A 12787-nucleotide genomic window follows, 5' to 3' on the forward strand; every position below is an offset into this window, starting at 1 on the left:
GTGCAACGGATTGCACTCCCGTGTGTCGCGTAGCACACCACCTCTGACCCTAATATCCGGCCATTTCGATACTTAGCAGTGAATGCACCCTCGATAATTACTGTGCATAGATACAGACATGCAACACACCGGTAATTACGGGGGTGTTTGAGTGAGCTGTGATGACTGACATGAAATCCAGAGCTGAAATGGACGAGTAGTTGTAATGCTTCGGCAATCGCGTCACTGGCCACTGCAGCGACAACTCTGTTACTTGTTATAGTCCATTGCATTCTTCCAAGCCTTTAGCCTAAGCATCGAAAAGAGGGTACTTTTGAATTACCTATACCGACCAATGCTGCCGAAAACACGCTAAAATGCATCTCAGAAGAGAAACGACATTTTCAGTGACATGCTGGTTGTCATACCTCCCTATAGTATGTTCGTAAAACAATGTGTCCTGTAAACCTACTGGCCCTGGCCAATCATACAATGTCGCAATTCATTTATCCCATGCGCTAGCCAATGCCAATTAACAAACAATAGCGAGTGCTGTCTGAGTAATTTATAAACAAGGAACATACCTACTATAAGAGGGGTACGATTTATCGATAACGGCGGGAAGTCTACATGAATCATCATCAACATGGAAAATATAAAAAAGAATGCATTTACGTATGACCAAGTAGAAGAAGAGTGAAATTCGACAAAAGCGAATTATTCATTAGCAGTTTCCAGATAGGAACAAAGATGGTAAAAGAAATGGTGGTAAAGAATGACAATTACAGTTATTGCACGCGGCTCCATTAGGGAATGAAACGTCCTTTGATATTTATGAAATAACATTTGAAGCATTCATTACTTGCCAAACAATATAATACGAAGTGTTCATCGTGAATTATTACCTGTGTTTTACAACATGAGTTATCCAAGGGCTCAGCAGCAGAAATGGTTTTGAGAAACGTTTAATTTAGCTCCGCCCTATGGCGATTCGAGTTTAGCTTGACCTGGGTAGCGTTACGTACCCACAGACGCCCCGGTAAAATGACTCAATAGAAATGAGGAGAAGCTTCATGCGGACACCTTGGCTGCCTATATACAGATTCATTTTCCATCAATGCTAATCGATTATTGTGATGCTGCGGTAAACACTAAACAACCACTTAATTCCTGAAGGGCCGTACCTGGGATATGACACGCAAAGGTATTTGTAGGTAATATTTTTCACAGATATGCATTACAAATATCTTAAAACACATCACAGTTGTAGTCGATACACTATTAAAACAAAATTCGGATATGTCAGACATATATGGCACATGATAGCAAATTGATCATCTGGATGGAACCTAGGACTAAGCAACCATAGACCTCGACATACAGGGGTCTATGATGCATTTTATGTACTGGCGCGGTTGTCAAATGTCTGAACGAAGTAATAAATTCGTTGGAATGAACACTTGCTACTTCTTACGCATACCAATATTGGTATCCCAATAAACACTGTATAATGGTTGTATTTACCCGTTCCGCCTTTTTAATGCATGGTAATGTCCGAGAGAATGAATTGCTAGGGACGGTGGTGTGAGGAATCTCTCGAAATGCATTCATTATCTAAATAATGAGAACAGCCAGGTTCTGGAATTCGGGACGCGCGAGACTTCAGATGTTTGCCAGTAACCCGAGAGTGCGCTAAAAGCACTAATCCGAAGTCAATTAGCAACGTCGCAACACCATTAGCTGGCACGAAGCGGCACTTCCCTGCCGGAGGTTTCACATTGCACGCGTCGCCGCCGCCGGCGCCGCCCGACTGGCAGGACAGGCGCTGCCGAGTCGCAAACCGGACCGGTCGGTAGCCGATAGATATCGCAACAAGCCAATTAACCCTGGAGAATTATCTGATCGGCGCTATCGGCTGTCAGATCGCCATCGCCAATGATCTCCAGAATGGTGTCGCTGCCACGGCCGCCGCCGCCAGCGCCGTCTACCGACGCCTCCACTAAGCTCGAGTCGAAATTCTCTCCGACAGAGAGCACCAGCGTCTCGCGCGTATCGTCGTCCCCGATCGCGGTGCCGTCGTCGATGACGAGCGTCAGCATCTGCGTGCCGTCCACGTCCGTCTCCACGGTCTCGATGTAGGCCTCCAGCGACTGGTCCTTGCCGCCGCTGGCGTGCTTGGCCTTCTTCATGTGCCGGCGCAGCTGCCCCTCGTAGCAGAACCGGCTGTCGCACTCTGTGCACTTGTACCGCAGCCGGCCGTGCACGATGTTCCGGTGACGCCGCAGCTTCTTCATCATGTTGAACGTCTTCCCGCACACTGCGCACGCCAGTTCCGCCTTCCTGTGCACCGTCTGAATGTGGTGTGCCAGATTCGACCGGAACCGGTACGTCTTGCCGCACTCTGGACAGGCGCAGTTTCTGGCGCCCGTGTGCCGCGCCACGTGCTGCTCCAAGTCCTGTCGCGAGGTGTACTTTTGCGGGCAGTACGGGCAGCAGAGGCCCCGCTCGTCGTGCAGCCGCTGGTGCGCCTGTAGCGTAGCCGCACGCTGGAACGTCCTGCCGCACGTGGTGCAGTCGAAGCGGCCGTCGGCGGCGTGACTGCGCTCGTGGCGCTGCAGCGCCGCCCGGCTCGGCAGCTGCCGCCGGCACACGGAGCACTCGAGCGCGGCCGAGCCGCCGCCGGAGCCGCGGGTCCGGCGGGCGTGACTGCGCCGCCGGTGGGCGAGCAGCAGCGACTTGTCGCGGAACCCCTCCCCGCAGAGGCTGCAGCGGTAGCGCGAGGCGGCGGGGGCGGCAGTGTCGGCGGTACTGTCTGCGGGGATCGCGCTGTTGGTGCCGGTGGGGTCAGTGAGGTCGTCTCGGACCGTCTCGCTGCTGCTGGTGATGGTGATGTTGGTGGTGGTGGTGGTCGTGGGGACGCTGGTGACGGGGTCGGTGAGGGGTGTCGCTGTCATCTCCACACCAGTGGAGGGGGGAGCACCTGCCTGCGGTCCGGGGTCCGCCGCGGGAAGGCTCAGCTGCTGGACGGCTGTGACCGATTCCAAGAGGTCGAACGTCACGTCCTCGGCCGTCCGAGGTGGCGATGGCACAGGTACCTGTTGGAGAACGGCACTTGTAACTCTCGGAGGCACAAACAGTACGCAATGAGAGCCAAACACCCAGCAGATCTATGTGACGTTAGTTAAAAAACTATCTTCCATTTAGTTGTGACGATATTTGATCTCGACAACAAACGAGGCGTGCTGACTGCAGACTGACATTAGCAGATTTATGTCACACCGTTCAAGATCAGAATCGAACAAATAACAAAAACTACCAAAAAAAGAAACAAACAGAAGTGAGTTATTGACACTCAATGCCCACTCACCAGGTCGGGTGCAGCCTCCTTCCCCTCCTCTCCCGCCTGCAGGATCTCGATGTGCACGGCGGCGGGCGTCTCTGCGCCCTCCGCCCCGGTCTGCCGGTGTCGGGCGGCGGCGGCGAGCACGGCGCGCGACTGGCGCGGCTCCAGCAGCATGGCCACCAGGTGGCGGTCGGCGCCGTCAAACACGCTCTGGATGGTGGAGCGCAGCGCGCGCGCCCGCTCCGTGGCCGCGTCAAAGTCGGCCAGCAGCTGATGGCACTGGCGGCACACTGTCTGCAGCATGTGCCGGTCCCGAGCGGAGACCAGCTCCGAGATGACATCACGCAGCGGACGGCCCGAGCCGGCCACCTTCTCCTCGATACTGACGGCCGCGCCGGGCGGCGACAGGCAAATCAGACACAGCGACAGGTGCCGCTCGGTAGACATGGCCGGCTGGATGGGGTTAGGTGGCTGTCTGTGGATAGTTCAAAATCACGTCAAACAGCCAGAAAATACACTGGGATTATCCAATCTGTCTGGCTGTATTTTCAAAAGTACATCCCGTTTAGACCAGTTTTTCATGTTTTGAGTCATATCAAGAGACTGTGAATCACACAATTGCATACAGACAATCTTCCAAAAACCCAATCAACCAGCACAAGTGCCAAGCAATTATCAAAATATCACATAACACTGGGATGAGCCTGATGAAAATAAATCAGTGTGCTAAGCGAATGTCCAAGCCTTTACCTGTGATTATGCTAAACAAACATTTTGGAGACATAATAAACTAGCTTCAATGTTTCTGAATTGACAGATTGACAGAGGCAGAGCCCTGGCTAAGCAGAGTTTCTTAACTGGGCTCTGATCCCACCACCTGATCAGGTGATTCTTGGGAAATGGGAGAATTTGGATGTCAAAGTGTAATGTGCTCATTAACACATGACCGGGTGGGCCTCTCAGCCAACTTTGCCATGGTGGTTCTTTTTTTTGCCACACCAGGTTATCTAGGAAAGAAAGCAGCCTCAAAAGATGCTGCAAAGAGCAATGTATAGTTCGCTAGAAGACCTTTCAGAATCATGCAGGTCATTTTTCAATCAGGTCATCACTGAGGTCACTGGAGGTCACCAAAGGTAAAATTTTCACGAAATTCTGTTCCCGATTTTGACAACTTTTTACAAATCAGCATATAAGTAAGGAACCAATAGAGCTACAGCACTGCAGCAAAGCACATTCGATAGCTCTTTTAAAGGCCTTTCTGAGTATTGTTCTCATGTTTGGCCTAAGGACAACGGTTTAGCTTAGCCTCCAAAAGACAAAAGTCCCCAAAATTTGACATGTTTGCAAAAAACATTTTTGAATAACTTTTAACTCCAAGCTTTTGAAGTAAAGTTAAGTATACATTTGAAGTAAAAAGTGTACCAAAATGAATCAAATGATTGATTCCATGCTCATATTTGGTCATGGCTTCTCTTACCAGAATCGGATTATTGATGCCTCCATATTTTGATTCAAAAGCCTAGTTTGCCCAGCTTATATGACATGGATGATGTCTAAAATACGTACCATGTAACGAAGATAAAAAGATGGTATCTTTCAACCCAAATGCACCAACATATTTAGAGAAAATCACAAAATAATAACCCCGCCACCGACATCTCTCCCCCACTCAATAGACGCGTTTACATAGGGTTTGTTGCAAGCTTATATCTCCGTCCGTGATGCTGCAAAAGATGCTTATGGTGCTTAACAATTTACAAAATGATCCCATCTAAATATTTGAAGACCACTGCATCGAAATTATCGCCACATTAACAAGCTAGAGCCTCGTCAAATATGCTATGTAAACCAAGGCCCTATATATGTAAACCGGGTTAATGCTCTCAGCGTCATAGCACGAAACTTGTGCGCAGCTAATGTCATCAGTAAGGCTTCCATATTGTGGTATGACAGTTTGACGTTTGTGAAAAGCGATAATGTGAACACATATATATTGCACATGTGCAATATATATGTGTTCACATTATCGCTTTTCACAAGGCTTCCATATCTTGCTGGCAGGGCAAAATGTGGCAAGATCAACGAAAGAAACTGTAGACGAAGGAAAATGTAACAGACAAGCAATGCATTATCATTTCTGAACTTGCTGTAAATTCAAAGGCTGGAATTGGGAAGGAAGCGTGTTATACACGCGTCCAATTGGGAATATTAGCTAATGCAAGCGTATGATCACTTAGATGTATGAGGAATAGGGAATAGATTCAAAGATAAGTGAAAGCCTTACCAGCCTGGCAGCTGGGGCATTCCAGGACGATTCAACAGCTCATGGGTGCAAATTAACACCCGACCCCCTCAGATTTTCTTCAAAATTGCTCTATATGGTTATTCTGTGTCCAGAAGCCGAATCTGAGATTTTTAGACCTGTAGGAGCAACGGTTTTTGAGTTATAACATTGGGAAATTTTAGAAAGTTTAAAAACATCATTGTATTTTAGTAGCTATATCTAATCGAAAACTTTTTTTAAACTATAAAAATTATACATATTTGAATTCGCCACATCACAAGCTTTCAGATGGTATGCAAAATTTTTCAAAATTTTGAATTTTGAATTTTCAAAAAATTGTTCAAAAATTTCTTTCAAATTTTTCAAAGTGTGGCCAGTTAAATAAAATTTATTTTTTTAGCTTTTATTAATGCTTAGGGTATTGGGAAACTATATTGTGAAAATTGGAGATAGGTATTTTTTATAAATATTTTATTTCATTTTTTTTACTCTCCATGTAAATATACCATTTTGCTTTGATATGGTGCCGACGGTGCTATCTCGGGAACGGATGATCGTAGCGCGCCGGACGAGGCGGCAATGGAAAGATCTCAACAAGATGGATCTAGGCATTGTCCGAATGTTGTTCTTAAAGGTCACGGGTCAGGTCAAGGTCAGGTCACGAAAGGTCACGATGAATAACAAGGGATTATGTGCATGCGATACATGTTTTATGGGTTATTTTCCAATCCAAAGTCAATGGTGATGAGCATTTGACGATTCGGGACAAAATCAGGTCAGTTCAGGTCAGGTCACGGTCAGGTCAACCAATCCCTTGTTCAACGAAGGAAATACAACACACATTTTGGTGTCCAGCTCGTTGAAATGTATTGGGCACACATATCACCAACAATACAGTGTACAGACAGCCACCATACAGACACACGGCAGGGGTGCTAGCAAGTCTACGCGGGCTCACTTTCGTCTTTTCGGTGCCCTACTGCGGTGCACTTTCACCAGCCGGCCTGGTCCCCCTGACAACTTTGAGACTCGCAGTGTCTCGTGGTTGACCGGAATAAAGCAGTGCAGACTCTGCGTGCCTTTCACTGCCACCGCTTTGCTGAAACGCTCCTTGAGGTGTTCTGCAGCTTTTTCGACTTCGACCCTCGACACGAATACAAAGTTCACTGTAGTCTCGAATTTGTCACTTAAAAACTCAAACATTTTGGTCGCGTTTGTGTTTGCTCCCTTGTGGGCCTGCGTAGACTCTCAAGAGCGGTCGCTCTCTTCACGGTGCCTCCCACGCCGTCACATGCGCCTTTCCCGTACGAGGTGGCAAAAAATTGCCAGTCGCAGTCTAGCCCAAAGTCACTTTTGTGAGCGCAGATATTTGAAAAGTTGAAGCGGTTTTTGTACTGTGCTGCTGAGTCGTCTGAAAAGTATCTGATTTTAGTCAAAGACGGAATTTTTTCCTTCAGTCGTGGAATCAGAGCCTTTTGGAAAGCATGGACAGCGGTCGTGTTGTGCTTTAGATTATCTGAGATAATGCAGAAGCTCTGGTGCTGTCCCTCTCCATTCTCCCTCCAGTACACCACGAACGGGTGAACGGTGCACTGTGGCGCGTCCCAGTGATGACTCTGCACCTCATTCTGTATGACGAACGTATAGTTCTCACTGGTCACCAGCGACCAACGTCACCCTATGCGTTTATGACACCCGATGATTTTATTGTGCTGTTTTGCCGCATGGACCGGCGCGTCGTCTGTCATCGCGCCAGGGCTCATTCGAGCGAGCCGAGCCCGCAGTGACTGGTCTGTCACAGGCGCAGATGATATAGCGATAGGTTTCGGGATGGGCCAAATGGAAATTTGGAAACGGAGACAAATGTAAAAATTATTCATTTCATTTCACTCATTACTCTAGTATAGCCATATAACTTTCATACAATTTTATTTCATACAAGTTCATAGTTCATACAAGTTCATACAATTTTATTAGGTAGGTATTTTAATGCCGACATAGAAACAGCAACTTTACACATTGACCTTGGCATTGGCCTAATCTGACCTGATTTGGTCCCGAATGGTCAAATGCCCATCACCATTGACTTGGAATCGGAAAATAACCCATAAAACATGTGTCGCATGTCCCTAATCCCTGTTTATTCATCATGACCTTTCGTGACCTGATTTTGACCTTGACCTCACCTTGTGATTGCATATTTACTGATTCACCGCCTCTAAAAATATGTTGGACGCATGCTGTGCGATTTTCACATCGCTTCATCATTATAAAAGTGCCTCAGGAGCAGCCGGGGAATGAGAACCTGGAATTTTGGTCTTTGACCTGACCTTGACCTGACCCGTGACCTTAAAGAACAACATTCGGACAATGTCTAGATCCATCTCGTTGAGATCTTTCCATTGCCGCCTCGTCCGGCGCGCTACGATCATCCGTTCCCGAGATAGCACCGTCGGCACCATATCAAAGCAAAATGGTATATTTACATGGAGAAAGTAAGAAAATAAAATAAAATATTTATAAAAAATACCTATTTCTAATTTTCACAATATAGTTTCCCAATACCCTAATCATTAATAAAAGCTAAAAAAATAAATTTTATTTAACTGGCCACACTTTGAAAAATTTGAAATAAATTTTTGAACAGTTTTCGGAAAATTAAAAATTCAAAATTTTGAAAATTTTTGCATACCATCCGAAAGCTTGTGATGTGGCGAGTTCAAATATGTATAATTTTTATAGTTTAATAAAAGTTTTCGAAGAGATATAGCTACTAAAATACAATGATGTTTTTTAACTTTCCAAAATTTCCCAATGCTATAACTCAAAAACTGTTGCTTCTACGGGTCTGACAATTTCAGATTCGGCTTCTGGGCACAGAATAACCCTGTACAGCAATTTAGAAGCAAATCTGAGGGGGTCGGGTGTTATGCACCTGTTGAATCGTCCTGGAATGCCCCAGCTATGCAAATTAAAAAAGCAATGCATAAATGATTATCAGCCTTTAAGTTCATCAAGACTCGGCGCTCGGCATTCGAACAGCGAGTAAAAATAACAATATCTGAATCAATTGTGTGTGCAATGATGAAAACGAAAAACCTGCGTCCGACAGGTTGCAGTAACCAAGGTTGTCGTAACCAAGAGAGAAACAAAATACCAAAACCTAAGGAACTGTAAAGCGTAGCAGCTGCGTTGTCTCACTCTCCCCCCCCCCCCCCTCCAGTGCACACTGCACTACTGCAGCTACATGACCATCGCCCTGCAACCAAAGGTACGGCGTAGCTCGCTGAGGTATTTCCTGTTATTTCGCTCCACACAAAGCAAAGTACGAATTTGAACAGCACTCCCTGCCCGTATCAATGACCGAATACATATCGCAGGTCGAGCTCCAATCACAAAACGACAAACCATCAGGACACGTAAAGTCGATCAGGGACCTCTTAGCTCTAGCAGTTTGAATCACTGACCCATAGACATCGCTACTACACAAGTGATTTATTGGGGACAAGTGGCACGTAATCGAACTCTCGATAGTTAACGGTAAATTAATACCGAAACGCAATGACATTCCATCCGCTCATCGAACGCAGTAACCAATTGCATTGAGTCGAAAACGCGCTCTATTGCAAGTAGCAGACAACGTTCGACCAATAACACCAGTCCAGAGTCGAATCACCCGTTCCTAGCGCTGTTTAACACACTACGCACACGCACACAGGCGCTCTGGCCGCGGCCAGCAGACACACACACACACCGGCGGCTCCGCCTTGTGCCCGTGCCGCGGCGGGAAAATCACCGGCACTGTAGCGGCCGCGGCTCGGCAGCGTCCTGGAGACGGGCGCGCCGGCCGCTCGTCCCCCGCTCGCGGGCCACCGCCGGCCGGCGACCAAGGCACGCGGCGCCGGCCTGCCGCCCGGCGCGGGCAGCACCACAGGACCATCTAGCGCCCGGTAGGAGCGCACCAGCGGCCACCATCAGCCGATGATGAGTCCGCAGCCCAGCCGGAACTGGCTCTTGGGGTGGTTGAGCATGCCGCTGAGCGCAAATGTGAACGGCAGCGGCTGCAGCTTCTTCTCTAGGACGGCGCCGACCGTCCAGTTCGAGTCCACCGTGCCGCGGAACACCAGGTTCGCCTTGGGCAGGTCCACCTGGTAGCCCACGCTGCCGACCGCCTCCTGCATGCGCAGGTTCGTCTCCAGCTCGCAGCCGAACTGGATCTGATCGGAGGACTTTTGCCAGTAGCAGAGGTGCGCGCCGGCGGCGCCCACCGTGCCGCTCACCGTGTACGAGGGCGCCTTGTACTTGCCGGCCACGGAGAGGATGGCGATCTGTCCGCCGGGCACCTGGGCGCCGTACTGGTAGGCCAGCTCGGCGCCCAGCGCCACGCGCGGCGTCACCGACTGCAGGTAGTGGCCCACGATGACCCCCGTGTCGTTGATGAGATCGATGTTGGCCATGGTCAGCGAGCTGGTGAAGTCGCGACCCCGGTAGTCGGCGGAGAACTGTGACGCCATGAACTTGGAGTTCTGCACCTGCGCCACGAACTTGCAGCGCACCTGTTCGCTGAACTGGTGGATGATGTTGGCGTTCAGGTTTCCGGACGGGTCGATGTCCCCCAGCAGCACGGGGAACGCCTCGGTCGGACTGAACTGCTTCGTGCCCACGTACGTAGCGCCGAACCGGTAGCCAGACGGAGTCACCGAGCTCATGTTCAGCGTGTGCGAGATCTGGAAGTGGTTGCTCAGGCCCTTGTTGACCATGATTTTTGCACCCTCAAAGTTGACTGGGAAGACGTCTTTGCAGGCTTTGTGCAGTTCGTCCATGGAGCCGGGGTTTTCCAGGACGGGTTTTGCTGCTTTGTCCTCGGTGGGCGCTGCGGCCGGCGCCGGAGGTGTGCTAGATGCCATGACATTCCCCATCTTCCAAAAACTAGGTGTGGTCTTGGCAGCTTATGATCTGAAATAGCAGATAAAACTATTTGTAAAACTCAAAAGTATCTTTATTTCATCTAAGAGGGCATTCTGAGGCTCAGCACACATCTTATGACAATGAAAAGCCTCAAAATTCCAAACTGCCATGCATGACAATCTGGACGAGATCTCGTCGTTGGTGCGGACTACATCACTTGTTGCTGATTTCTGAGGTGTGGTGAATGTTTTGCATACAATAGTGTGGACCAAATAGTAGCGACTGCTAAACCACTGCAGTAACAAGATTGATAATTGTGCACCAATGTTTCTATACTGGCCACAAGTGAAGACTCAGTTACTTTCAAACAATTTTACCTCACCAAAAAGCCTTCCCCAGTTCTGTAATGCTTACTTTAGGACTTATTTGGTGCTGGCAAGTGAAAATTTCCAGTCTTGTTTGGTGCTGGATAGTGGTGTTATTCAGACAACAGTTTTCAGGTATGATGCTATTGCTGTTCAGGTTTATTTAAATTTCTGTTCATTCTATAGTTCATTTGCTTGATCTTTAAATTACCTGTGGACTGCACTGTGATAAGAGGAGAGCCCAGGTTCACATGGCTTCAGCATTGATTAATATGGGAACTTTTGGTTGCAATGTTCTGCAGTTGGCAGGCACAGCCAGCTGAAGTCAATGAGTGATAAAGGCTGTGTCTGAATAGGTTAACAAACTAAGCTTAATTTTTTTTTCTAAAATGCCCAAATTCTGATGAGACTGTGGAGTGTGGAGGTTATCAGCCTTCACCCCATCTGCTTATAGCAAACTTTGGCTTGGTTAATCAGTAGCTCAGACAAGGTCCTATATACAATGCATGCTCATAATAAGGCCCAAGCAAGGCTCATCACAATGTCATGGTAATAAGGGTCAAACAGCTGTAATGCAAACCTATGAATAATGAAAATGACCCAACTTTGGGGCTCCTCTCCCAGTTCCCAGGCATCTGCTATATTTGAAAATGAGCTAATTTATATCAGATGAAAAACCAAAACAAGACAAACAAACAAAAGTTTCAATGACTTTTTATTTGATTTTAAAGTTTCAACGCTATCCAAGCATAATCAGAGCACTGCAAAGTCAAACTCAGATTTTTTGCCATAGTTTACAACATACAAATCCCTCATTAGCAAACATGCTAAGTTGGAACCACCAGTCAGGTCAAATTTGAAACTGCCACCCTGTCCATGTCAGTATGCTGCTATTTCTTGATATCACTGAACATACCAGATGACACACTATGGAGAAAGGGATGAGGCAGTCCAGTCCTGCTGTTAAGAGCAACAAATCATAATTCCTACATAATGTAGGCACCTACGTTCAGTGCCTATAGTAATATAATATAAAAGAACGATAAATAGATCTTGTCTGATTGTGACAACCTCAGATCAGGAGGTACTTTAATATCCTACATATTAATCAAGATTAAAAGTATTTAGTACACATCCACATTCACGCTAATAAATCAGAAAAATATTGATAAGTGCCGAAAATGCAGAAAAGAAAAGCAAAAAATTAAAGCCGGCGCAGGCATTCTGATTCATCGGACTTCGTCAATTTAATTCGCGAACTATCCAGCAGAAAATGATTGGCTTACCTATTTGTTATTATATATAGTAGTCTGCTGCATGTAAAAATAGCCTTCCACCACTTCTTTATCAAAAATATGTTATTATATGATAAATAATCGCTACCACGTCTATATTTTTCTCACAGAGAGAGCACACACGTCCATGCGTGGTGACGAAAATGGCGTGTCTGCGCCACATTTCCTCAATTTAATAAAAGTCATGCTAGCTAAATCAAAATAGTGGCTCACATACTCATGAAGAGCAATAATTGACATTACTCAGGTAGTTAAAATGCAAAACTAGGTACAAAAACTGGCTAAAAACATATACACTCACCGTGCTATGATTTCAAAATTGATTTTGAGGCAAGTACGTCAACAATTCATTCGAATAAAGGCATCATAGGATTACAAGCATAGTTCATAATTATAATATTCAACCATATAAAATACTTATAGTTATTTATAGTCATCGTGTAAAACACATTGTGCGCGAGTCACTTCGGCTTGTCAATTTGTCAAAAAAATACATATTGGTGATTTTTCTCATTTGATTACTTGATCATGATAAATCTGTGGATACATGCATATTCCATATATCCTTTTGCTGTGCTTTTGTTTACTGAAATATACCTGAACTAAGCTTTTG

The 12787-nt window shown here is 46.7% G+C and overlaps 2 protein-coding genes across 4 annotated transcripts; both read right to left on the reverse strand.

Moving 5' to 3' along the window:
- Nucleotides 1-1184: 1184 nt before the first annotated feature.
- LOC122390058 (zinc finger protein Gfi-1b-like) lies at nucleotides 1185-5188 on the reverse strand. 3 transcript variants are annotated; one of them, XM_043382670.1, is made up of 3 exons: nucleotides 4889-5188; nucleotides 3347-3797; nucleotides 1185-3074 (listed from the first exon to the last, which is right to left on the reverse strand). In XM_043382670.1, exons 2-3 carry the CDS (start codon nucleotides 3767-3769, stop codon nucleotides 1860-1862), a joined length of 1638 nt encoding a protein of 545 aa, XP_043238605.1. In that variant the 5' UTR covers nucleotides 3770-3797; nucleotides 4889-5188; the 3' UTR covers nucleotides 1185-1859. The 3 variants fall into 3 exon arrangements, with proteins under 3 accessions (XP_043238605.1, XP_043238604.1, XP_043238606.1); XM_043382669.1 differs by having other exon boundaries at nucleotides 3347-3793; nucleotides 4889-5121; XM_043382671.1 differs by lacking the exon at nucleotides 4889-5188 and adding an exon at nucleotides 4073-4098.
- Nucleotides 5189-8889: 3701 nt separating this feature from the next.
- LOC122390059 (mitochondrial import receptor subunit TOM40 homolog 1-like) lies at nucleotides 8890-12335 on the reverse strand. The gene is made up of 2 exons (XM_043382672.1): nucleotides 12166-12335; nucleotides 8890-10562 (listed from the first exon to the last, which is right to left on the reverse strand). Exon 2 carries the CDS (start codon nucleotides 10523-10525, stop codon nucleotides 9581-9583), a length of 945 nt encoding a protein of 314 aa, XP_043238607.1. The 5' UTR covers nucleotides 10526-10562; nucleotides 12166-12335; the 3' UTR covers nucleotides 8890-9580.
- Nucleotides 12336-12787: the final 452 nt, after the last annotated feature.

The sequence above is a fragment of the Amphibalanus amphitrite genome, unplaced genomic scaffold (assembly GCF_019059575.1).
Source record: "Amphibalanus amphitrite isolate SeventyFive unplaced genomic scaffold, NRLGWU_Aamphi_draft 000381F_arrow, whole genome shotgun sequence".
Lineage (NCBI taxonomy): Eukaryota > Metazoa > Arthropoda > Thecostraca > Balanomorpha > Balanidae > Amphibalanus > Amphibalanus amphitrite.